Raw genomic sequence first — 26,430 nt, 5'->3', positions numbered from 1 at the left:
TGCTACTTGCACAACCGTTGTTTTAGTTGTGTGCGTAATTCTGATCGTCCAAATACATTTGGAGGTCTAGATTTTAAAAAAACTTTTTCAAGGAAAAGTTTAACTTTTATAGGGAAGAGTTTGAGCGAATTTTAACCATTTATTACAGCAATGAATGTCTAGAGATTGGTTGTGTTGTGTTTTATACAACCGTCGTGTGTGTAGCACTTTTGTATCCTATTTTGTGAAACAAAAAGAGCTGATACCATAAAAGAGAACTGGATATAGTGTGTGTCAAAGAATGGTCAGCGTAAATCTTAAGAACGTGGAAGTCCAACTGTCAAATAGTACTACTAGAAGAAAAAATGAAACACACGAAGGAAAGAAAGACAGCAGGAAAAGAATTTGAGGCCGAAACTTATGCACTACATCATGATGTTCCAGCTACATACCACAAAGAAAATAAGAAACAAAAACCAATTAGTAGAATTTTAAGAAACCTGCATTCTTCTCACAGAAAAAGGAAACCTGGAAAACAAAGATAAACGGTATCTATATAGGAGCCGCACAAGTTGTTCTAAAATGTCCAGTTTGATTGCAACGGCTACAATGCACAACCCTCTTTACCTGACCCCGATCTTCTGCGCGAACTCGCCTTTTCCTCGGCTTAGCTGGTGGCCTAAGGGATTTTGGTGGGTTTATAACAATCTCAATACTACTGCCGGTACTGCCTTCAGCCAGAAAGCTGGTACTGCCATCAGTCAGAAAACCATCCGACATCTCCTTCCAAAGGGTTCTATCCGGAACTGGGTGTATCGTTTGAGAATACGCCTTTCGATAGGTAGCCACAGTGAAACACCCCTCAGTAAAGCGATGCACGTTCTGCCTACATGAAAGCAGTGCCGCCACAGCATGAGCGCAAGGCAACCCATACAACTGCCACCCTCTACAAAGACAACAACGGTTTCTTATATCAACTATATTTGTTCCTTCATGGGAAATGACTTCGAATTCTGCCTCATTTGCTCTGAGCACTTGGTAGGTCCGCGCTCTGTCAAGAGCCTCAGAAACATGCCTCTCGGCAGAAGGAACAAGTATGGATCCCCACTCCATGCTTGCTTCTCGTCGCTCATTGAACCAAGTCATGAGTTGCCGACGGATGGACTCCATCATTTGGATTATCGGAAGCGCAGAGGCTTCAAGAATCCAAGAATTTAAAGATTCCACTATGTTGGCAGTAAGATGCCCAAACCTTGTCCCTTCAAAATATGCTGTGGCCCACAAGCGAGGTGGAACCCGGCGGATCCAATATGCAGCTTCCTGTGATATCTCCTCAATCTCGAGGACTCTTGCTTCAAAATCAATTACGGTGAGAGCATTTGCAGATTCCCAGAGAAGGTTGACAAGGACCGTGTTGTTGAACTCCTTCCGGAAGCTTTCACTGAGGTGGCGCATACAGAACCCGTGAAAAGCGGTAGGGAAGTTTGCTTCCACACCCTCTACAATCCCCTTTTGTCTGTCGGACAAGATTGTAAGCCTTGGCATGTTTTCTGTGTTGGTTTCAAGCAATGTATGGAGCTCAGAGAGGAACCACATCCAATTATCGTCATTTTCCTCATCAACCACCCCAAATGCCAAAGGGAATAGGGCACCATCTCCGTCAAAGCCAGTGGCGAAAAGCAATGTCCCAAGGTATTTGCTTTTCAAAACACTTCTATCCAGCCCAAGAAGGGGGCGACACGCATTCAGAAACCCATAAATTGATGCTTGAAACGAAACAAACAGCCGTTGGAAGCAGTTATCTGCTGGATTCACATAAACTGACGCAATACTTCCAGGATTTGTCCGCCTAATCTGGTCACAATACTGAGGAAGGAGGCGATAATCTTCTTCAAATGACCCACGAACGGAGGCCATGATCCGTTCTTTCCCTCTCCAGGCTTGCTTGTAGGATAGTGTGATCCCATGAACGCGATGAATTTCTTCCAATATCTCCTTTGGTTTGCAATGTGGGTTTTCCCTAAGACTTTGTTCCACGGATTTCGCAACCCACTCAACCGAAGCTTGTTGGTGGCCAAGATGGGTAATTCCACCACAGGTGTGTTGCTCATGGATAGTCCTAATTGTGAAGCTGGGGATACCTGGCAGCTTTGCAGCGTGAATCCTCCAAGGGCATCCCTCACTAGCGCATTTGGCAGTGAAACGGGTCTTGTCGGACTTAACAGTCTGTATCTCAAAGTGAAGAGCAATAGCCATGTCCCTTAATGCCCTCCTACAGCTCTTGACATCAGGAAACTCTTGGCCAACAGTCAACTCATGAGTTGGAGCAAGAGCTACCGATCTGGACTGACGGATAGGTGTGATTTCATAGTGGGATTGCTGAATAGACATATCTGGGGAAGCTACAATACTCAACTCCTGGTTGTGGTCCAAGTTCTCATCCATATCATGGTTCTCTATGGCAGTCAATTCATTATTCTCCAACGCACCCAGCTCGTGATTTTCAGGGGCAGTATCATCTTCATCAATAGCAGGGTCATTGATCTTACCTGGGTTTATTCCATTGCTGTCGGTTTGTTCTAACCTGTTCTGTTGTTCGTCGCTCGGAACATGGGTATTTTGTGGAGCCATTTCATGGTCATGGGCTTCAGTCGGCTGACCTAGCACCGACTTGTGATCATGGGCCTGAACTAAACCTAAATCATCATGCTCATGCGTCTGTCCAAGTCCTAAATTATGACCCTCTCCCCTAATGAGATCATGATCATCCACAAGTCCCAAATTCTGGTTCTGTAACATTGGGAAATCCTGTCTTTGCCCAATGATCATGTCATGGTTTGCCATGAGTAATCCACTCAAATTTCACACGCAAACTAAATACCCAAATAAGAAGGCGAAAAGGGCACTCAAGAAACACTCAAAACTCTATGTTGCTCCTTATGTCCCAGAAAGCCTGTTCAAATGGAAATTAGGCATCAATAAGCATCCTTTTTTTTTTTTTGCACTACTCCAAACAAGCAAAAAAAAAAAAGGATATACAATTTTTTATCCAAACTTAATCTACGATACAAACACCAACAAATTAACATAGTGAATGTTACTGCCCCTTGTTCATTACTTTCTCAATAAATTAGCAAATCTGCAGGGCCAAGCAAACTTTGAATTGGCTCAAGAACATGGTAAGAACATGCCATCCTCAAAGAATAAGAGTAAACGATGCATTGGGTTTCTAGGCTAATACAATCAAATTAAGTCAAAATTTTGAACCCCCCCTCTATTTGGAAAGAAAGAAATTGTCGAATCTTTCAGCAGATTGGCCATGAGTCTGCTTCGTTGAAAGGCAGGTGGTGGAAGAGCTCAAAGCCTGTGCTTGCTTTTGGAGAAATGTGCAAGTCTGTGGATAACATGAGTCTTTGTATGGCTTGGGGAATTGTTGACTTTATTTTTTGAAACTCTAAGCCTAGCTCTTGAGGTATGTTGCAGTTTCGTTTCTAGTCTGTCTGGGTTTCTGGCATTGGAGCTATGGCTTTGGTTGTATTGTGGCTGTCTTGGTTGTAGAGTGGGTGTTACTGTTCTCAAGGGTATCCCCGGGTTCCTTTACTATATTGCCTTTTCCCAAAAAATTTTTTTTTTTTTGAACCCCAATCTAAATTGTAGAATTGGACAGACCCAAACTTCACTACATTAATCAAATGAGAGTATCTAAAGAAGCAACTGAAAAATCATGAGGGGCCAATTGAAAAAACTAGGTCCCCTAGATAGAAATAGTGTTCCATTAACAAATATAAGGAGCCAAATTGTTGCGATAATCAAATTCGGAAAATCTCATTTCTGGAACTCCTGTTTGGGCCCTTTTAAGAAAAAATAAAAACAGAGAAAAAAATCACTAAAGCAAAAAATAAAAAAAACTAAAGATGAAAAAATAACAAACATTACAATCAATATTTCTGGTATTTCTGTCGTCCTATATGAACTTTTTATAATTTCTCTAACTAATCATTAATCTCAAAAATTACGATAAAAAGCTAAACAAAAAGTAGAAACTACCGGACAAAAAACTTAGGGAGAATGGAGACTACTATGGACAAAAACAGAGTGTTTCAAAGTCTGAGTGGCCCAATTGACGTCACTAGCCCACAGCCCAGCACAGCCGATGCCCCTTTATAGAATTCCCGATTACGTCACTCATCTAACTAAGCCTGGTCGTACTACGACGTTTTCTCAACCACCAAAACGGCGATTAATACTGTAACAAAGATCACCATAACTAGACTAGACCAATCAAAAACAGCTCACCTGGAGGCATCCGAAGAAGAAGCCGCAAAACCCTAATCAAGAATGCACATAAAGAGCTCCCATCACGGCTTGGAAAACCGAGGAAACCTGCGAACAATTGGGATAAAACAGAATCAGATTATCAATGCAGAGATCACTGATCAAACAACTATTCTAAAACGACGGCTCATAATCAATAATCTGAAACGTATAGAAAGATGAGAAATCCCGAGAGAGAGAGAGAGAGAGAGAGAGAGAGAGAGAGTTTTGATTTTGGCGGGTGTGAGTGATGAAATTACCAGAGAGATGAGAGAGAGAGAGGGTAGAGAGAAGGAGGAGGCAGAATCTCGGAGGGGCAAAAGGGCAGAGGGTTATCGGAGAATTCCAAGGTCAAAAAACTAGGGCAGAATGCAATAAAAAAGAGGGCATTTACGTCATCTTTTTTTATACTCCTAGTCCAAGCAGTACTCGTTCGGACTATATACTTCTGAGCTCAATATTTTCGGGAAATTACACTTACCTCCCAAGGCTGGATTACGAATTTTGTTTAGGAAATCTTTGTTGCAATATAACACAAATCCAGCGGATATTCCAGAAGATAATCTAGATCAATTTCTAGATGAGATTTTAGATGATGAAAATCCGGCATAAAACCTAGTTCCGCTGGACTATTGAAGTGATTGTGAGTCCTATTTGTACTCTACAATTTACATGGACGTTCCAATCTACATTACCTTAGTCCCCCAACCAAAAAACAAAGTAAAAAGAGTCTTTTTGGAAATTAATTTTCATACTCCCTTTTTTATATGTACTCTCTCTCTCTCTCTCTCTCTCTCTCTCTCTCTCTCTCTCTCTCTCTCTCTCTCTCTCTCTCTCGTTTTTTGGTGGTGTAAGTGTTATGTAATTTTTTTTGCTAAAAGCAAAAAAAAGAGTGTGGATATAAAAAAAGAGAAGTAGCAAAATCAATTCTCGACTTTTAAAAAAAACCCGAACAAACTACATTACCTTGTACTCAAGGATAAAAGACACATCCATTGTCATAATCACTCTTAGACTATTTTACATAGGGTGACAGTGGAATCCATGTTACAAAACGAAATGTATTACTCCATCTTTTATAAGAGGAGACATGAAAATAAAATGTGTACGTAGCATTTTTTGGGTAGAATTTGAAGCTAACGAATAAATCTTTATCCACTAGCTAATATCTCGGTTTGAACAACACCGATAAAATAACTTTCGAAACTTGATTGGATCTATTTGAGCTGTTATTTTTCTATGTAGCCCTGTAGTGCACATAGGTTTATTAAGTTGATTTTGAACAATGCTTAAAAGTTGAACGAGTTTGACATATTTTCAACCATGGCTCACTTGCATAACGAGCGCTAAAATGAGATTTTGACTAGTCGAGCTTAATTAGCCTGATTGGTTTTTGTATCCACAAGTATATATTTATGGAGCTCTTTATTCTTGGCTTGGTTATATATCCTGGGATAACTTGGGCAAATACCCTGCATACAAAATGAAAATTAACTGAGGAAAAAAGCCCTCATGTTTAGTTTGCTATGATTTGCACTAACATGATTTAGAACTAGCAAGGTAGAGAACCAAGAAGTGGAAACAATCCAATGCTCTTTCTCTGAACTTCTTCTCGCGGAATGTAGAACTATATTTTTAAACACCTCAATCGGCGTAAAGAAGTAGCAGTCTAGGCCTCAAATATCAAACAATCAAGCACACTGATGAAGGTTTCACAATCAAGATGTGGATCGATGATGACGGACAATGGAGTGAGAGGTTTTGGTTAAAACAGGAAAAACAACTATACAGAATCCATCACTGTTTCCACACAAGTACAAATACAGTATTTTCCTTGTCCAGAAATTCTCCAAACATACACAGCTTAACGTCATTTACCAAGACAAAGAATGAACAAAATGGATATCTGAATGCCCACAGAAGCTGCAGAAAAGAAACTAAGTTATCTGTTGAAAGGTCCAACTACAAAGGCAGGATAGTGTTGCTCTTCTGTCATTCTTTTTGTAGGAGATTGCCAACGATTCACAGAGCCATATCCCTATATGCTATGGAGACAGGAGGATTGGGTGCTCATATTACTGTAGGGACACCTTCATCAGCAGTTCTGATCTCTTCAATTGGCATCTGATACATCTCAAAGTTCAACTGTTAAGACATAATCCCAAACCATAGGTCCGTGCTCACTGTCTGGTTTTTGTCAAGGAGATATTGGTGTTGCATAGTGCAAGTGTCTGCCTACATGCCATGAGAGAGGAAGTGACTGAGTGTGCATGAATAACACGAGAAAGGGGGATGTTTGATGCCATTAAGTCGCAGAGAAACATGAATAACTCTTTAGAATTGGAAACTTAGGAAGTGACAGAAGTCTGCGCACAAACCATAGTCATTTACAAAAACAACAAAATCCCCCAAAACATCCAATATGGAACTCCCTGCATTAGCTACAGGATGCATAATTTTCCAAATGTGATATTCTAATGAAGCATTGCTTATTCCTTTCTCTTTTGATAAGTAGAGTAACATTTGTAGCAACCTGAACTTGATTCCAATTAGTATCTTCCTAAGGTATTTGGGCCCTTGCTTAATCTCAGTTTCCCAAGTAATTTGACTTGTGCACTCAAAATTGACACAGACCTGAGGCGCGAGTCTAAGAAAAGTTGAGCCCTTAAGCCAGTTATGTATTACATTTACTTCCCTCTGGCATTGCCAACTGTTGATCATCAAGTTGAAGCACTAAAAGGTCTGAAACTGTGATCATACACTTCTATCAACCTGATAATTGCAGCCTCTGAGAAATACATATCTGAGCATTATATCAAGTTTCCCACAATCAACTCCTCTTGATGTCTGTCCAAGACAACGATGAATGTTAACATGATTTTCTTTTGCCGATTAAAAGAAATGAATGAATGTGAACATTCATTTACGAGATAAGCTTAAACAAATCAATCAACCAAAATCCTTCAAAAGGAATAAACAATTTGAAGCACAAATCTTCGACCAAGCATATACACCGAGGAAAGGAAGGAACACTAGAGAATTTTGTAGCTGAAAATGAGCAAGATGAGGAGATTAAACTGGTAAAAGGAAGCAAACAGTTGAGATTTCAGATGCATCGCCTCCCCTCACTTCAGGCTCTCCAATGACTTTCACCTCATTCCCGTCAACATCAAGCAACCTTATAGAATTTAGTTAACACTTCTGGGCCAGTGCCATTGCTAAATCAACTGCGGATTCCAGACAAGGATATAGAGCTACATCTTCATTCTCTGTTAAGAAAAGAAATTCAGAAATCACTTCAATGACTTTAACATGGATAAATGAAAACTACATGATGATACATACAAACTATGAAGTAACTATACATAATTGCCCATGCCTCGCTCCTTGCGTGTGCTGAGTTGCATCTCATATAGTAACGAACATCATAAGCTGTAGGAAAAATTTCACTCTTTGCACTAAACTTTAAAGTAAGTACTGCCCGCAACTGTGTTTGTTGTCCACAAGAACATTCCCACTTAGTATGATATCCACTCAAATATAAATGACAAAATAAGACATGAACTAATGGTTGACACACTCTGCCAGCAGAACCTAATATCAATAGAAAGGGGAAGAAAAAGGATGAAACTTTCTCGGGCTCGGCATGTAATAGTATTAGCTGAAATACATCTTTACATAAAGAATGGTCATTACTCTGCTTATTCCACCCAAAAACCTTGTGTAAACGGTTATGAGCTACCCATATCTGATGTTCGAAATCTTAACCAAGAATCATAAAAGGAAAGCAAGTGAGAACCCGCGAGACAAAATTTGCCTTAACCTGTTAACCCACAAACGAAACCAGTTCATTTGTAGTATATTTTTTCAGGGTGATGAAAACTCCATCAATTTGATTCTCTAGAAGGCAACCCATAGAGGAGTACATCTTTACAATTCTTGATCAAGGACCACAAAAGGCAAAACCTTAGACAGCTAAAACCAAATCACCAGACCGTAAACCACACACCAAAGAACCCTAAAGGCTCTAAACACACAAAATTTTCTCAACCCAGTAGCATAAATGCCTGCTAACGCTGGCAAGAAACCCTTAAGTCTGGAAAATATGCCCAAATGAAGCGTCTAAACAAGAACCCACATCACGCATAACAGTAATCTTGATAAATCACAGAGAGAGAGAGAGAGAGAGAGAGAGAGAGAGAGAGGACCATTCTTGAACCGATCTTGAAGTAAACTCTCAACCAGTTTTCTCTATCTTCTGAAGCTTTTGCGCCTGGTGCCTTTGTAGGGGTATTTGGTATTAGTCCCACGTCGAGTGAGTACAACAACACGGGGAGGATTGGGGGCTATAAAATAACGTTGGGTTGCTCATTGAATTATATTTCTTCCGTTTCAATTTGTTTGTCCAATTATCGAAATATTTGTATTTTAAAAATATATTTATATTTTGTATTTTATAATATTTTTATGATTTTGAAAATTTTGTATAATAAAATTAATTGAGATTTATCAAATAAAATTCATACAAATCGGGACGGAGGGAGTACTTACCTGGACGGGGTCCATATGCGATCACTGAGGCGGTGAGGCCTATGGCCTAGGCTGGAAACTTTCATTGCACTTAGGAGGGGTGTTTGATTAAGGTCTGTTCAAGTGGTGGTGGAGTTTACGTCATAATTTGTATTAGTGGAGGCCTGTGTTCGCGTGGCTCCTTCCCAATTTCAAGTTAAAATTCCGTGGCCCAATCGTTGGGAGTCCTATAAATATGTCCAAATGACGCTGCATGTGATTCATACAGCAAATCAGCTTAAGCCCAATGCACCAGACTGCAAATGACGAGGAGAAACGCTGGCCCAGAAGAAAAAAGTAGAATGTGTGGGAACAACAATTGAATAGGAGTATTATTAGAATGTGTGGGGTCGAAAAAATGATTCAATGAAATTCATCAGTTGACGTTCCTTTGATTAAATCATGTTAACGAGCTATCGGGGCCGCCGGCTTATGTGTTCATCGATGAACTCGTGTTCATCGATCAACTATGAGTTCACTAGTTAAGAGGAGAGAAATCAAAGAAATAAATGGTATTTGAGCAAAGAAATAGTGTTATGTAGTGGCATATTAACTATATTCTCACATTGTTATAGTAAAATTGTAAGAACTCAAGTGATTAGGTACTGATTAGACTCGGGTAATTCACGGCCCTAGTGCCACGGGCTAGATTGCTGAGCTCGATTGTTCATGAGAAGCTCTCTTGAGACCGACAAAATGAAGTTTCCACCTTGATCATCAAATTACGCAGAATCTCGGTGACTACGTGATTGATCCCTATGATTGAAGATCCGATGAACTTCCGATTTTTTGTGGATCTATAGGAGAAAAGTGAAATTGATTGAAAAATCATAATTTTGACGATTACTGAGATTTGATTCTTTTTTCATCTAAACTTCGATTGATACTTTCAATACCAATGGAAATGTTATCAACGTTAATGTGCATATATAGTTAAATATAAATTGTTCAAACCGTATCGCGTAGGCATTACGTGTTGTTGGATGTAATACTTTGCCACGCGATGTCCATCTTAAATTTGATTACTTCTGTCTTCACAAGGAGGGTTCGATTTGTAATCAAATATTTTTTTAAAATGAAATAGTAAGGCACATGAGTTTCTTGGTCCCATTATTCGCTCTCAATCCTATTTTACCATCTTGCTCTCCATCCTTGCTCTTAGAAATTTTATAATTTGAAACGTTCTATAGATGTTTTCACCATTGCGCTTTCACTTTCGCTCATGTTCAAGCATTACGTGACTTAAGTCATGACAATTGATGTTTGCTGTTAGAGTATGCAATTCACTTGGATGCATGTGTATGGATCTGATATATTTAAAACCGTCCGAAACACATGATCCCCACACGACACACGTGATATATTTAAAACCGTCCGAAACACATGATTCCCACACGACACACGTGAAACCTACGCATATCAAACGATATAGTGTGCACATGTCCGTTCCACTTCTGTACGATTTTTGTTGGAATTGAAATTGGGCATTGCTCCTTCCATGCACAGCATCTCTGCTGATAATTTCCTTCGGTCAACACCCATAGGAAAGATCCCAGGTGCAGTGTATCTACAGTGTAAAAAAAGAACTCTCAGATCTACACGAAAACAGACAACCAGCCACCCAAGTCTTTTTTCTGACCAAGGAAAAAAACAAAAACCACTCAAGTCTTTGTTGCGGTCACATGAAACACGAGTTTACCTTATCCTAAATAACCCAGGTAACTGTTCTTTCTTGCTCCGATTGCAGTTCTTCGTGCATCTTTTATGATTCATATGCATACACATATGCACACAGACGTTTACAAGAACATGGGATTGCCTTTGTGTCAATCTCTCTAGAGAAAGAGGTTCCGACTCTTTTTCGTAAGAAAAAGAAAACACCCAAGTCCCTAAAATTGGACATATATAGGTAGCTGTGTGTTGTATGGTCTGTGAGAATCTTGGACCCTAAAGAAATTGTTGTTGTTGTTGTAGATTTAGTATTTGTTGAATTGCTTGAGAGAGATGGGGGAAAAGTTTTGGCTGAATGAAGCGGACAAGGGTATGGTGGAATCCGTGTTGGGCAGTGAAGCCTTTGAATTCTTGGTTGCTTCGGCCTCTGGCAATGTGTTGTCGGAGTTTGCATCGTCGGCCGGAGATCTAGGTTTACAGAAAGGGCTTTCCAAGATTGTTGAGGGCTCAAATTGGAACTATGCAATTTTCTGGCAGGTTTCTAAGTCGAAATCGGGAAATTCGGCCTTGATTTGGGGTGATGGGTATTGTAGAGAGGCGAAAGGGAGTGAGGTTGGGACTGGGAACGGGTCACAGGATCGGAAGTATGAGGGAGGAGATAGGAAAAAGAGGGTGTTGCAGAAGCTTCATGCCTGTTTTGGAGGGGTTGAGGAAGATAATTGTGCATTGAATTTGGATTTGGTTTCAGATGTGGAGATGTTCTATCTCACATCTATGTATTACTCATTCCCATTTGATAAGCCCTCTACACCTTCTCAGGCATTCAATACTGGTAGAGTGATTTGGGCTTCAGATACAAAAAATTGTTCAGAACACTACCAATCCAGATCTTATTTAGCAAATTTGGCTCGATTCGAGACAGTAGTTTTTGTCCCACTAAAATCAGGAGTAGTGGAGATTGGCTCAATAAAAACGGTCCCTGAAGAACAGAATTTGGTTCAAGTGGTTAAAACTGCATTTGGGGGACCTCTGCCTTCACAGGGAAAACTGGTGCCAAAGATATTTGGGCATGAACTTAGTCTTGGTGGCACAAAATCGCGTGCCATGACTATAAGCTTCTCACCCAAAGTGGAAGATGATTCTGGGTTTGCATCAGAATCTTATGAATTGCAAGGTGTGGGCTCTAATCAAGTTTATGGGAACTCTTCAAATGGGTGTCGAAGTGATGAGGGTGAAGCAAAATTGTTTCCACACATGAATTTGGGGGGTTTGGAACAAGGTCGCGAGGACTTGTTGATTCAATCTGATGAGAGGAAACCTAGAAAGAGAGGGAGAAAGCCTGCCAATGGGAGAGAGGAACCATTGAATCATGTGGAAGCAGAGCGACAGAGGAGAGAGAAGCTCAACCAACGGTTTTATGCATTGCGAGCTGTTGTTCCTAATATCTCCAAAATGGACAAGGCCTCTCTTCTTGGCGATGCCATTTCGTATATCAATGATCTTCAAGGAAAGATAAGGATTCTAGAAGCTGAAAAGGATATGGTTAACTATAAGCAAAAGCAGGGCAGTGTCCCAGAAATTGATTTTCAAGCGAGGCACGACGATGCAGTTGTACGAGTGAGTTGCCCATTGGATTCTCACCCGGTTTCAAGGGTTATAAAGGCGTTCAGGGAGCATCAAGTTATAGCACAGGAGTCTAAAGTTTCCACAACAGAAGAAGGTGAGATTGTTCATACATTCTCTATCCGGGCTCAAGGTGGCACTGCTGAGCATTTGAAGGAGAAGCTTGTTACTGCTCTTTCAAGGTGAGATCTGGCTTTTGGTGTTGTATTTCGAAGGTTAGTCTCTTGTTGCATATCGTGTCTCGCTGTTCAAGAAGTGGTCGTATTTGCTCAAGTTAGGATTGTGCAATCCTTGTTGAAAACTGGGAACGTTTTGTTGTTGCTTATCTGGTTTTATTTGCTTCGAGTATGTATCCTCGAACTTACAATTGTTGAAGCTACTTAATAGTTAAATTCATCAGGATAGTTCTGTTGAGTTTTTGTTGTGTTTGGCATATAAAAGAGTGGAAAAGCCATAAAACAACCCGCAACGAGGATTGGATATTAACCGTAAATGAAATTTTGATGGGTTGGATCTAAAACTTGAGGATTACTGATCCGTGTCGCTATAGTCTTTTGTCTGACTTCACATTCCTGTTGAAGACAGTAAGAACTTAGAAGGGGGTGGTAGGTTTGGTGTTTCATTTGAAGTTCCTGAGAATGAGAACTAGTACTCTGATGCAGATTTTCAAGCAGAACCTGAGTTGAATCAACCTAAACTTATTCAACAGTAGAGCAAGGACCCTAGTCACTAAACACATAAAGCTCTATAAGTTCCTGGAAGCCTATGTTGGTATTAGCAATATCAGCCATGGTCAAGTACACATTACAAAAGTGCCTCTCTCCATCTTCCATGTAAGATCATTCAGAATTGCTTGGAACTTGGGAATTGAGAGTAAAGGGAATTAAATTATGTGGGATTTCATTTCTCTTTGTTTGGTTACAGATTAGATATCCCAAAGTACCTTATCCCTTCTTTATTCGCCAATTTGAATTCTGCAAATCAAACATGAATAAGGAACTTGCTTTTGGCTCCCAACTTCGTGGTTAACTTAAGCCACGTATTGTTTCTAAATATTAGTGTGCAGAAGTAGTATGTAGGTAAACTCAAATCTAAGATAACAAAGACATAAATTATCCTAGTCTTGTCAGTAAAATTAGACCTTAATTAATAGAATTACCAATGTAGCATTATCTCCTTTCAGTAGCATTCTAATTCTTGTTTTTCATTTTTTTTGCTCACCTGTGTATCTAAATCCGATGAGAAGTCTGTAGATGAAGTAGCAGAACTGGGGAGGAAAGTGTTAAATAATGTTGATCCAAAAAGTGACCTGAATCACTTTCCTTTTTTTCTTTCCTTTTCTTTTTTCCTTCTATTATGATCAGCATCCAAACATAAACCAAGAGAAAACTCTTGCTCTTTCCATATTCTATAGAACTAGCATACTTACATCACACAAAAGATAAAAAAGAATGAAGATCAAAAATGCTATTTGCCTGGGTCTGCACCAGTCTTATTCTAGCCCCTAGTTACGGTTGATTTCTCTGACTTACTAAGGTAGTAAATGAGTAATAAGAAGGGCTTTTGGGCGGGTTTTGTTTAGAATCAACTTGTGGCGACACCAACTGGAACCATGAGTTGCGGCAGCGGCGGCGGCGGCGGCATAGCATGACCGGCAAAGCCTTTCTGGCCGAGGGTACTAGTATGTGGTATGTGCGTCCCCCCACTTCCTGCCGACGGGGGGACATCAGCCCTCAGAGACTGTAAACTCAGGTTTTCTTCACTTAAGACTCTAGCAGCTTCATGTGGTTTGAACATGCTTAGAAGAAACAGGAGGGCTAGAATTGCCAAAGATTTGTTTATGGGTTTCATCTTGTTTGTTATAGGAAAGCAAATAAAGAGTTGAGGAATTCATGCAGGGGAGCCTGGGGTATTTATAGGGTGCAAGATATCAAGGGGTAGGACTTGGAGTTTTTACGTGTTTTTTTTTTTTAAAATTTGTTGGAAGGGGATTTTGACTGTTGACTCGTTAATTGGATTAAACATGGGGTTCAGAAATTGAATGGGTCGCAAAGTTTTTCTAATTTTTAATCTGAGACTTCCATTTCTTCAACCTTTTTGTAAACACGTATTCCTCTATTTCCTTGAACATGACTGCAGCATGCAAGGTGGGGACGTCAAAATAGAAAATGAAACCGCACTCTCTCTCTCTCTCTGCGCGCGCTACCCGAGGTCCTTTTGATGACCTGTGTTTGTTCACTGTCTTTGCAAATACTTTTAGAATGGAGTATAAGTATTTTGTTTTGGGTGCAGAGGTAAATTGACTCAGATTTGGAGTCTTGTGTTTGGCGACGCTTGTTCACCGTAGACGGATGTTTTTTTATTTTTTATTTTTATGAATAGATGTGTCTCTTCTCTTGTGACTATTAAGAAAGTCTTCAGTTAGTCTATCTATATTGCATCCTTTATTCATTTTAGGATGGGTTGATTTTCGAATGCCTTCATTGAGTCAGAGATTTTTCATTTGAGAGAGTACAAACACAAGTTTGGTTCGACAGACCCATTGATTGTAGTGCTGCTTCTGTGGTGCGCTCGATCAAGTATTGCTGAGAGATAGATGCCCATGTAAACCGTAAGAACCGCAACGGGGACAAATCTATCTTAACTACAACGTGCAGCACTCGCCTTGGTTTTGGTTGGATGGCTTGGATTTTCAAGTTCAAAGAGAGAAAAATGAAATGGAGTAAATATAAATTCTTGTTCTAAGATTTTGGTGGCAAGCACATGTCATGCCATGCCATGCCCTGCCTAGTCCGGTGATAAACATATGTCGTGCCATGCCTTGCCTGACCCGGTGTCCAACACTTATCGTTTCACCCACTCCGCCCCCTTCGTCGGCCCCTGTTACAAGGGGGTGAATCTTGTTGAATGGTTGATCTTCTTCTAAATGTTTTTTTTTTTTTTTTTTGAATGTTTGAACTTTGAAGTCTCTTTTTTTGATCTGTAAACTTTGAACTTTGAAGTCTTGGTTGCAGAGTATATAGGCGTGTAAAGGGTTTGTTGCAAAGTCTGATTGCCATGCAAATGCAATATCTAATCCCTGTCCGACTTTAGGGGGACAATTTGGGTAATGCACAAGTCTCTCGCGTGAAATATTATCCGCGGAATTGGATTCCTCATTCCATTCAATGGAAAATAAATACTATTAATTCAAACAAGAAGGCTTAGTTGTTAGAAAAAACAGAGTAAACGCATTCCTACCTCTCCAAAATTGACTTTTACAAGGTAAATAAATACTGTAAATATTCTTTTGTTTTCCTAGAAAAATCGTCCACCGGACTAATTAATTGGCGAAAAAGTAGTAGAAAGTGACGCTAAAGGAAAACGCTACTCCCTCCGTGTAGTTTGAAAAAATCCAACTTATTAATTAATAAGACAAAGATACTAGCAATAATTAAAAGTTGTAATTAAACTTTTCAAAAAATTGGCATTTAATTTCAGTTGCACTTGTCACTTCAATTCTTTAGAAGAGTGATGACAAGGTGTTTTTCTACGATTTCGTTTTCGATAGTTCAAAATCGACAAACAATTTGCAACATTAGAAAGTAAAAAAAAATGGACAAACAGAATGAGATGGAATATGAACTTTCCTCTGAAAATTTTGCGGGTAGTATTTTTCATCGAGCAATGCTATGAGCAAAGACAAAAGTGCAAAGATCTGGACACATTTGTGTTAATTTGAAATCGTTCGACGCACGTGGAGCCCACACGCATTGAACGGTTTCAAAAACATATATGTATGGCAGAATTCGTGCACTTTCATCTGTGCTCGTAGCATATATATATATATTTCATCATGCCCTTCTATCAAGCAAAGAGCAGACTGCGTAAAGGAGAAGCTGATAGCTAGCTCAGCCGATCAGCTCAACCCAACTGGCAATTGTAAAACGACAATCCTACGTCCAGCGCAAGGTAGGCTACCACACGCCTATTGAGGTCCATTTCGGGCCCTATAAAAATAAAAAAAAATATTTATAAATTTTAAAATAATATTTTATGAGGTCTTATAAGAAATCAGCTCCAACGGATATCGGTAGGTATGTTTCTTGAATTCGTAGGGAGTTTCACTACAAATTCAAAAAGACATACCTACGGATATCCGTTGGAGTTGATTTTTTACAGGGCTCTATAAAATATTATCTTAAAATTTATGGGTATTTTTCTGTAGGGTCTGAAATAGGCCCCAATAGACGTGCGGTGACTCTGGACCTTTTGAAAAACTCTAAAAAACCACCCCCCACCCAAGGAGAAGAGTCAACGCAAACGCTCACGCTCACGCTCATGAAGATGGATGTGGAGTGACTCTCCTCGTTTATGTATGAGGTTGTAGCGTTAATTGTCTTAGTTAAAATTGGATTACTTTTCTACTCTTTTTCTTTCCCCACTAGACAAGGCATCTAACTAGTAATTGTCGAACAAAATTAACTTAGAGCCCGTTCCAGAACACCTTCTTAAAAAATAAATACTTATTTCATATTTTCAAACTCAAAAATAATGTAAATGAAAAATAATTTTTCAAATTTTTTTGCACCGTATTAAAGATCTCAATGAGATCTTTCAAACAAGATCCATAATGCATATTTTTATATTTCAATAAGCCCATTATTTTTGAGCTTGAAATTGCCTTCTTAAAAAATAAGTACTTATTTCGCATTCCGGAACGGGGCCTAAGCTTAGTTGCCACCTTTGTATGAGAAAGTCTTCAATACACACTATTTTAAGGTGTGTATTATATGCACCTATTGTATGGTTCATATTGTGCCACCTCATAAAAAATTACTTGTAGGACCGGTTATTCATAATATTTTATTTCATATCGTAACTTTTATACTAAAAATTCGTAACTTTTTAGCAATAGATTCATAATATTTTGGGAATCATAACATTTTGGTGTGTTTCAATGATGGTACATATGATATACATTCAAATAAGGGGTGTGTATTGTAGCACTTCCCCCTTTGTATACTTCTATAGTACTGGAGGTCAAAGAGAGTCAATCTTTGCAAAAAACTGAGATTGATTATTTGTTCCCTTGATCTATTTGCTTAGTAATTTGTTCCCTTAATGAACTATCTGTTGAGCTTAGTATAATTGTGGACTTATGTTTTATGTAATTCAGGTATTTGTATTCTTCTACTGCTAATAATGATAACAATAATAATAATAATAATAACACAGTAATGATCTACGGGCCAAAAGCGGCGATAGAATGAATGACTACAAGAATTATTAGAAATTTCCAACATAACAACAAAATTACAAGGATTTGCAGCCTCACAATATGGGGGTAAGCTCCTCGTCATACTCTAATCCTCCATACTCTTCTAAACTCTTAAAGTTGCCCTTATTCTGGATACCCGGCAATGATCCGCCCCGTTCATCTCATAGGCCTCGTAGAGAATGTCGTCTGAAGTGTAGAGTTATCGATACAAAACCACAAATATAAAATATTTCAAAAGATCACGATGTAATTTGCTCTATCATCTTGATTTAACATATACTATTAGACTTTATTCCATATTGCTCATTTAAGCCACCCAAACTTGGTTATTATAATTTGTAATTTACTCCACTAGCTTATTGCCAATTAGTTTTAAGTTGGAACTCTCCAAAAAATCTAACAAATACAAAAGAAAAGTAACAACAAGAATACCATATAGGTATTGTCAAAAAAAGAATACAACATAGGAAACAAAAACTTGGGAAATCATTAGTTTGCTCTTATTATTCTTTGCTAATCAACATAGTCCAAACGCAAACCAGAAGCATATCTTGTTGCCCTGTCCATGTTCTTTTTCAGAGCTCTATGTATTTATACACACAACAAATAGAGGTACGTATAATGAATGGAGTGAAATACTAAAGCCTACAATTTTGACTTGCACCAGTCTTATTCTAGTCAATAATCACAGTTGAATTCTCTGACTTCAAAAGTAAATGAATCTCTTGTAACATTGGTTTTGGCTGGGTTTTGTGTACAAATTAATTGGTGGCCACACCAAATTGAACCGTTTGTTGTGGGTAAACCGGAGGTGGCAATGGCATCGCCTGACCGGCAAAGCCTTTCTGGCCAAGGGTGCTGGCGGTGATGTGGGTGTCGGGACTTGGATGCGAGGGGGTAACAGGAGCCCTTTGCAGGGCAAAGCCTTTCTGGCCGAGGGTGCTGGCGGGGATATTGGTGTCGGGACTTGGATGCGAGGGGGTCACAAGAGTGTTGGCGGGGATGTGGGTGTCGGGACTTGGATGCGAGGGAGTCACTGGAGTCCTTTGCACGGCGAAGCCTTTCTGGCCGAGGGTGCTAGCGGGGATGTGGGTGCCGGGACTTGGATGCGAGGGGGTCACTGGAGTCCTTTGCACGGCAAAGCCTTTCTGGCCGAGGGTGCTAGCGGGGATGTTGGTGCCGGGACTTGGATGTGAGGGGGTCACAGTAGTCCTTTGCACAGCAAAGCCTTTCTGGCCGAGGGTGCTGGCGGAGATGTGGGTGTCGGGACTCGGATGCGAGGGGTCCACAGGGGTATGATCCAGAGACTGTAAAAGCAAACTCTCACTCTTCATAAACTCTTCTTCTTGTTCATGCAAGATTCTAGCTGCTTCATGTGGTTTGAATATGGTTAGAAGAAAAAGTAGAGCTAAAATGGCTAAGGCAACGTTTATAGTTCTCATTTTGCTATGCCTATACTAATTGGAGAAAGCAATTAAAGAGCTAGCTGGTGATGTTGGTAGATTATGAAAAGTACTGGGAGGGAGTTGGATCTATTTATATGCAAGAAGTTGAAGTTTCGTGGTGTCTATCTTGGAGGGATATTGACTGTTAACGTGGTGCTTGGGTATGAAGAAAACAAAGTCTTAATTTTTACAGTAATTTAATTTGGAAACATTTAATTTTCAACCTTTGTGAACACGTCATTCCTTGAACATGACGGCATGCAAGCACGTAAGCCATGTAAAGCACGAGACAGAAAATGTAAGACTCTTTTTTTAGTTCGGGGGTGTTCGGGTCTGCGTACATTGACTAATTAATCCCCTCTTCGATCTGGTTAAATATAGAACATCCATGCTGTGATTAGGGGAGATGATTGTAAAAAAAAAGGTAAGCAACAATGTAAATTTGCAAAAGTAAGAGGGCTAGGTCAAAGGTTTCTATTTCGATTCCAATTTTGAAATTCGAACCGCAAGTGATATTAGAAATGAAAATTGATTTTTGCTCTCTACTTTTGTATGTAGATGCTCTATTTTGTACATGAAGTTAGTAGTTACTTCACGTTAAAAGTGAAACGTATGCATACAAAAATGGAGTGCCAAAATCAGCATCCGTTTAAAAGCTATAGTAGAAAATTACCACCTGAAATTAAATTCTTTTGGATGATGGAGCATGAAAATTTCTTTTACACAGAATTTATTTATGCCACATGAGATTTCATAATATTTTGATAGCTGCATCCGGGTCAGCTTACGTGCACCTCAACTAATTTTGAAACCCTGAATAAGGCCCTGTTCTACTAAGGTTCTTATTTTTTAAGTAATTATTTTATGCTTTATGATACATGTTATTCTCTCACAATACATCACCTTTAATTCAAAAAATAAATACTTATTTAAAAATTAAATACTTATTTTCCTTAGCGGAAAGTATATATTTTGATAACCGAATACGGGTCAGCTTACGTGCACCTCGATTAACGTGAAATCGTCCCTACCTGAGATGGTATTACTTTTACCAATTAGGTTTAATTCAAAGGTAGGAATGAGACCTATGAGTTGAGCCTTGTTGGAGGATTTGATTTTTTGCTCTCTATCTCCCCATCCTCATTTTTGGGGCCTTTGAATATATGCTTACCAAGGTTTTACGCGGCAGTCTATCCAAAGTAAGGAATTCAATTCCACGGATATGAGTCTCACATGACTCTCAGTCTCCTATAGGCCACGCAATACAAGGGGGAAGATTTTTTAACAGAACACACAAGTCGATCATGAAAATGATATTAGGAGTTTGGTTTGAAACCTTAACGAATTTCAAGCAAATTTTTAACGAGCCATGATGTATTGAGCCCAAGTAGCTTGGTTCGTTATAGTGAATTTTTATTGAGCTCGAGTAGCTTGGTGCTTTCCTACACCAAAATTGAATGCATGGCCGGTTTGATGTATGTATGGAAGTACTCGGGTGATTGATATTTGATAGTCTTTCTTCATAAAAATTTATCATGGTGGCCTCGAGTATTATCTGCATAAAAGAGCTTCGACTACTTTGTGATTCCAGTATCTCAAATGAGCTTTGATTGATACTGTGTTGAGCTTAAAAGATGTGTTCGGACTTCCAATATTTGTGCACGAAAGTTCTTTACCAGCCCTACATAAACATTTGCCAGTCATGATCATCTCCAACTAAACAAACAAGCTAGCAACATCTCGCTTAGGTTTCGTGTCATGCCTAGCCAAAACTCTTAAATTTGCCCTTATTCTGGATACCCGGCAATGATCCGTCCCGTTCATCTCATAGGCCTCGTAGAGAATGTCGTCTGAAGCATAGAGTTATCGATACAAAACCCCAAATAAAAATTATTTCTCATAGGCCTCGTAGGGAATGTCATCTGAAGCGTAGAGTTATCGATACAAAACCCCAAATAAAAAATATTTCAAAAGATCATGATGTAATTTGCTCTATAATCTTGATTTAACATATACTATTAGACTTCATTCCATATCACTCATCTAAGTCACTCAAGCTTGGTTATTATGATCTATAGGTTACTCCACTTATTGCCAATTAGTTTTAAGTTAGAACTCTCCAAGAAATCTAACAAATACAAAAGAAAAATAACAACTAGAATACAATATAGGTATTGTCAAAAAAAGAATACAATATAGGAAACAAAAACTTGGGAAATCATTAGTTTGCTCTTATTATTCTTTGAACCAGAAGCATATCTTGTTGCCCTGTCCATGTTCTTTTTCAGAGCTCTATGTACTTGTACACACAACAAATAGAGGTATAATGAATGGAGTGAAATACTAAAGCCTACAATTTTGACTTGCACCAGTCTTATTCTAGTCAATAATCACAGTTGAATTCTCTGACTTCTAAAGTAAATGAATCTCTTGTAACATTGGTTTTGGATGGGTTTTGTGTAAAAATTAATTGGTGGCCACACCAAATTGAACCGTTTGTTGTGGGTACACCAGAGGCGGCAACGGCATCGCCTGACCGGCAAAGCCTTTCTGGCCGAGGGAGCTGGCGGGGATGTGGGTGCCGGGACTTGGATGCGAGGGGGTCACTGGAGTCCTTTGCACGGCAAAGCCTTTCTGGCCGAGGGTGCTGGCGGGGATGTGGGTGCCGGGACTTGGATGCGAGGGGGTCACAGGAGTCCTTTGCACGGCAAATCCTTTTTGGCCGATGGTGCTGGCGGGGATGTTGGTGCCGGGACTTGGATGCGAGGGGGTCACTGGAGTCCTTTCCACGGCAAAGCCTTTTTGGCCGAGGGTGCTGGCGGGGATGTGGGTGCCGGGACTTGGATGCGAGGGGATCACTGGAGTCCTTTGCACGGCAAAGCCTTTCTGGCCGAGGGTGCCGGCGGGGATGTTGGTGTCGGGACTCGGATGCGAGGGGTCCACAGGGGTATGAGCCAGAGACTGTAAAAGCAAACTCTCAATCTTCATAAACTCTTCTCCTTCTGCATGCAAGATTCTAGCTGCTTCATGTGGTTTGAATATGGTTAGAAGAAAAAGTAGAGCTAAAATGGCTAAGGCAACGTTTATAGTTCTCATTTTGCTATAGTAATTGGTGAAAGCAATTAAAGAGCTGCTGATGTTGGTATATCGATTATGAAAAGTACTGGGAGGGAGTTGGATCTATTTATATGCAAGAAGTTGAAGTTTTCGTGGTGTCTATTTTGAAGGGATTTTGACTCTTAATAACGTGGTGACGGGTGTGTTTAGTAAGGAGCTTAGAAAATTCAATGGGTCGTTCATGAAGAAATTTTTACAGTAATTTAATTTGGAAACATTCAATTTCAACCTTTGTGAACACGTCATTCCTTGAACATGACGGCATGCAAGCACGTAAGCCATGTAAAGCACGGGACAGAAAATGTAAGACTTTTTTTAGTTCGATGATCAGGGGTGTTCGTGCCCGCACACATCAACTAATTAATCCCCTCTCTGATCCGGTTAAATATAGAACATCCGTGTCGTGATTAGGGGAGATGATTGAAAAAGAAGAAGTAATAATCTCTCTCACAATGTCAATTTGCAATAAAAAGAGGGCTAGGTCAAAGGTTTCTATTTCGATTCCAATTTTGAAATTCGAACCGCAAGTGATATTTAAAATGTAAATTGATTTTTGCGCTTCACTTTTATATGCAGACGCACCATTTTGTACGTGAAGCTACTAGTAACTTCATGTTAAAAGTGGAGCATATGCGTACAAAAATAGAGTGCCAAAATCAGCATCCATTTAAAAGCTATAGTAGAAAATTACCACCAAAAATTAAATTCTTTTGGATGACGGAGCATGAAAATTTCTTTTACACAAATTTATTTATGCCTCATGAGATTTCATAATATTTCGATAGCCGGATCCGGGTCAGTTTACGTGCACCTCAACTAATTTTGAAACCCTGAATAAGGCCCGTTCCGATAAAGTTCTTATTTTTTAAATAATTATTTTTCGTTTTACGAGACATGTCATTACCTCACAATACATCACTTTTAATTCAAAAAATAAGTACTTATTTTCCTTAGCGGAAAGTATATATTTTGATAACCGAATACGGGTCAGCTTACGTGCACCTCGACTAACGTGAAATCCTCCCTACCTGAGATAGTATTACTTTTACCAATTAGGTTTCAAAGGTAGGAATGAGAGACCTATGAGTTGAGTCTTGTTGGAGGATTTGATTTTATACTTACCAATGTTTTACGCGGCAGTCTATCCAAAGTAAGGAATTCAATTCCACGGATATGAGTCTCACATGTCTCTCAGTCTCCTGTAGACCACGCGATACAAGGGGAAAGATTTTTTAACAGAACACACAAGCCATGAAAATGATATTAGGAGTTTGGTAAACCTTAACGAACTTCAAGCAAATTTTTAACGAGCCATGATGTATTGAGCCCAAGTAGCTTGGTTCGTTATAGAGAATTTTTATTGAGCTCAAGTAGCTTGGTGCATGTTTTTCTACACCAAAATTGAATGCATGGCCGGTTTGATGTATGTATGGAAGTACTCGGGTGTTTGATATTTGATAGTCTTTTTGCATAAAAATTTATCAGCCGGCCCCGATCGAGTATTATCTGCATAAATGAGATTCGACTTCTTTGTGATTCCAGTATCTCAAAAGAGCTTTGATTGATACCGTGTCAAGCTTAAAAGATGTGTTCGGACTTCCAATATTTGTGCACAGAAGTTCTTTACCAGCCCTACATAAACATTTCCCAGTCATGATCATCCTACTAAACAAACAAGCCAGCAACATCTCGCCTAAGTTTCGTGTCATGCCTAGCCTAATCCGATGTCCAGCACTTATCGTTTCACCCACTCCACCCCTTCGTCGGCCCCTGTTACAAGGGTTGAATGGTTGATCTTCTTTCAAAATTTTTCATATTCTTTTTTTGATTTTGAATGTTTGAACTTTGAAGTCTTGCAGAGTATATGTGCGTATAAAGGTTTTTTTTTTTGTTGCAAAGTCTGATTGCCATGCATATGAATGCATTATCTAAGCCTTGTCGAGACTTGAGGGGTAATGCATCGAGTCTCTGGCGTGAAGTATTATCCGCGGAATTGGATTCCATTCAATGGAAAATATTCAAAATAGTACTTCCTCCGTGACTCCGTCTCATATTTTTGGTCATGTTTTATTTTTTGTGCGCGCACTTAAACAATTGTGTATATCTCACAATCAATAATATTTTTTTTGTGATTTCGAAAACTTTGATTAATAAAATTATTTGAAATCTATCAGATAAGATTCATATTTGATATAAAAATCATTATAAATTAAAAGATATAGCTAATTTTTTTAGAGCTTCCAAATAGTAAACAAGACCAAAAATATGAGACGGGGAGTAAGTTTTAGGAAATAGTAGTAATTCAAACAAGAAGGCTTAGAAGTTAGAACAGAGTAAACGCATTCCTACCTCTCCAAAACTTGCACAAACCTTAGCAAAATTGACTTATAAGGTAACTACTGTAAATTTTCTTTTTCTTAGAAAAATCATCCACAGGACTAGTTGTAGCGTTAATTGTCTTAGTTAAAATTGGCTTACTTTTCTACTCTTTTCTTTCCCAACGAGACAAGGCATCTCCCGTCGCGGCCGTCGTTAGGCGGCCCGATTCTCGCCTAACAGCTTGGTGTACGTAGCATCCGCGACAGATAGGTTTGCTTTGGATTTTCGGGTTTCATTGCCATGGGTGGCCTGTGGAGGCGTGGTGGTTGTCGGTGGGGCAATCCGGTGGTAGTGGTGTGATCTGTCAGATGCGGTGGGCGGCAGCTCTCGGGTTAAGTTTTTGGGTTTTCTTTTGGGCTGGGCTATTATTGTTGTATTTGGACTTTCATGCCTTTTGGGTGTATCTGTGCTGTTATTGTTTTATTTGGACACTTTAAGCCCTCGGGTGTGTTTTCAACTTTTGGCTGGAATTGTTCCCTTCTCCCTTAATAAAATGCTATTTTTTGCCGTTAAAAAAAAAAAAAAAAACAAGACAAGGCATCTAACTAGTAATGGTCGAACAAACTTAAAGTTAGCCTAGGTGCCACCTTTGTACACTTCTACACTGGAGGTCAGAGAGTCAATTCTTGTAAAAAAATAGAGATTTTTTTTGGCAAATGTGAGAAGTTGTATTCAACAGTGAGGCGAAAACCTACACAACAGAGAGGAACCTCATGGGAAAAATGGACGTCCACAAACCGGACAAACTATTAGCGAGAGGGCAATCAGTGCACAATACGTGCAGTCCTATTTCAAACTCATCTAGCGAGATCAGGTTCGTAGAAAATAAAACTGATACCAAACACATGACCAACAAACCACCAGACAAAATCTGGACATAAACCGGATTAAATCCAGATAGAAACCAGACTAAATCCGGATAAGAACGAAATAAAACAAAAACTACACTCTCTAATTCCGTCATTGAGCAGCCATTTTCTTGCAAAAAATAGAGATTGATTATTTGTTCCCTTGATGTATTTGTTTAGTAATTTGTTCCCTTAATGAATTATCAGTTGGGCTGAATAAGATTGTGGATGTTGAAAAATGTATGCATTATAATTTGTGAAAATTTATATGCATCTCTATTAATTATTTTGATGATTAATTCAATGATATTTTTATTCGGCAAATACAAAATTATCGAAAAGTCGATTCCCGAACTAAATATTTTCGTGACCTTGAAATATAGCATAAAGTCTCTTGGATTCATGATTTATATTTACAAAGACTTTATTGAGCTCAATACATGCTTTAACGGATTTATTTAGATGAAATTGTGAGCCACAGGTTGACGAACCGGCTGACAAGCCGGCTGTCTGAACAGAAAGCTGTGACAACCGGACGACCACCCGGATGACCACTCTATCTAACGGCTAGTTTCCAACGGCTAGTTTCAAACGGCTAGTTTCCAACGGCTAGTTTCAAACGGCTAGTTTCCAACGGCTAGTTTCCAACGGCTAGTTTCAAACGGCTAGTTTCAAACGGCTAGTTTCCAACGGCTAGTTTCAAACGGCTAGTTTCCAACGGCTAGTTTCCAACGGCTAGTTCCAACGGCTAGTTTCCAACGGCTAGGAAGCATATGGATGGCTATATAAGGCATCAAGAACTCATTAATGAGTACACACACAAGCTACAACATTCCATATTATTGCAAGAGAAAATTCTCAAAAGATCAAAGCCAAAAATTCTCATTGTTCTTCCACTTTCATATTATTCTTGAGAGAAAATTTGTACAAGTCGTGAGCGATAATTTTCATACCTTCTTCACATACTTGTATTTCCTAAGTGAGTGTTTGAGTCAAACACTTGAAAGCTTAGAAGACCAAATTCGGGTTGGAATTTGGGTGTTATTGTTTTTGAGAAGTTTTCGGAGAAAATTCTTGCGGTTGTGCTAGCTCCTCGGGAAAGCTAGAGGCATTCGGTTCTTGTAAGCACCCGCAAGACTTACAAGTTGTAATCTTTTAAAGATTAGTCTAACCTTCAAGTAATTGCTTGAGGAGAAGTGGAGTAGGGCCGGACCGTGGACAAATC

At 39.3% G+C, this 26,430-nt stretch overlaps 2 protein-coding genes, 1 long non-coding RNA gene and 1 pseudogene across 5 annotated transcripts; 2 read left to right on the top strand and 2 right to left on the bottom strand.

The window, feature by feature from the left end:
• Window positions 1-383: 383 nt before the first annotated feature.
• Window positions 384-4,695, bottom strand: LOC131321721 (uncharacterized). The gene is made up of 3 exons (XM_058352631.1): window positions 4,554-4,695; window positions 4,276-4,362; window positions 384-2,932 (listed from the first exon to the last, which is right to left on the bottom strand). Exon 3 carries the CDS (start codon window positions 2,821-2,823, stop codon window positions 532-534), a length of 2,292 nt encoding a protein of 763 aa, XP_058208614.1. The 5' UTR covers window positions 2,824-2,932; window positions 4,276-4,362; window positions 4,554-4,695; the 3' UTR covers window positions 384-531.
• A 1,335-nt stretch (window positions 4,696-6,030) lies between these two features.
• LOC131321809 (uncharacterized) lies at window positions 6,031-8,671 on the bottom strand. Of its 3 annotated transcripts, none has more exons than XR_009198635.1 (2): window positions 8,502-8,671; window positions 6,031-7,562 (listed from the first exon to the last, which is right to left on the bottom strand). It is a non-coding gene; the product is annotated as an uncharacterized LOC131321809 (long non-coding RNA). The 3 variants fall into 3 exon arrangements; XR_009198637.1 differs by having other exon boundaries at window positions 7,639-8,519; XR_009198639.1 differs by having other exon boundaries at window positions 7,659-8,508.
• Window positions 8,672-8,836: 165 nt separating this feature from the next.
• Window positions 8,837-9,007, top strand: LOC131309086 (U1 spliceosomal RNA; annotated as a pseudogene).
• Window positions 9,008-10,374: 1,367 nt separating this feature from the next.
• On the top strand, window positions 10,375-12,570 carry LOC131321730 (transcription factor MTB3). Its single transcript, XM_058352642.1, has one exon. It carries the CDS (start codon window positions 10,867-10,869, stop codon window positions 12,340-12,342), a length of 1,476 nt encoding a protein of 491 aa, XP_058208625.1. The 5' UTR covers window positions 10,375-10,866; the 3' UTR covers window positions 12,343-12,570.
• Window positions 12,571-26,430: the final 13,860 nt, after the last annotated feature.

This window comes from Rhododendron vialii, chromosome 1a (genome assembly GCF_030253575.1).
Source record: "Rhododendron vialii isolate Sample 1 chromosome 1a, ASM3025357v1".
Classification (NCBI taxonomy): domain Eukaryota; kingdom Viridiplantae; phylum Streptophyta; class Magnoliopsida; order Ericales; family Ericaceae; genus Rhododendron; species Rhododendron vialii.
This window is presented reverse-complemented; position numbering and strand designations above follow the sequence as displayed.

What these genes read in the sequence shown, in the direction of transcription:
- LOC131321721 (XM_058352631.1), bottom strand. Translation starts at nt 2,823, where the DNA reads ATGGCAAACCATGACATGATCATTGGGCAAAGACAGGATTTCCCAATG.
- LOC131321730 (XM_058352642.1), top strand. Translation starts at nt 10,867, where the DNA reads ATGGGGGAAAAGTTTTGGCTGAATGAAGCGGACAAGGGTATGGTGGAA.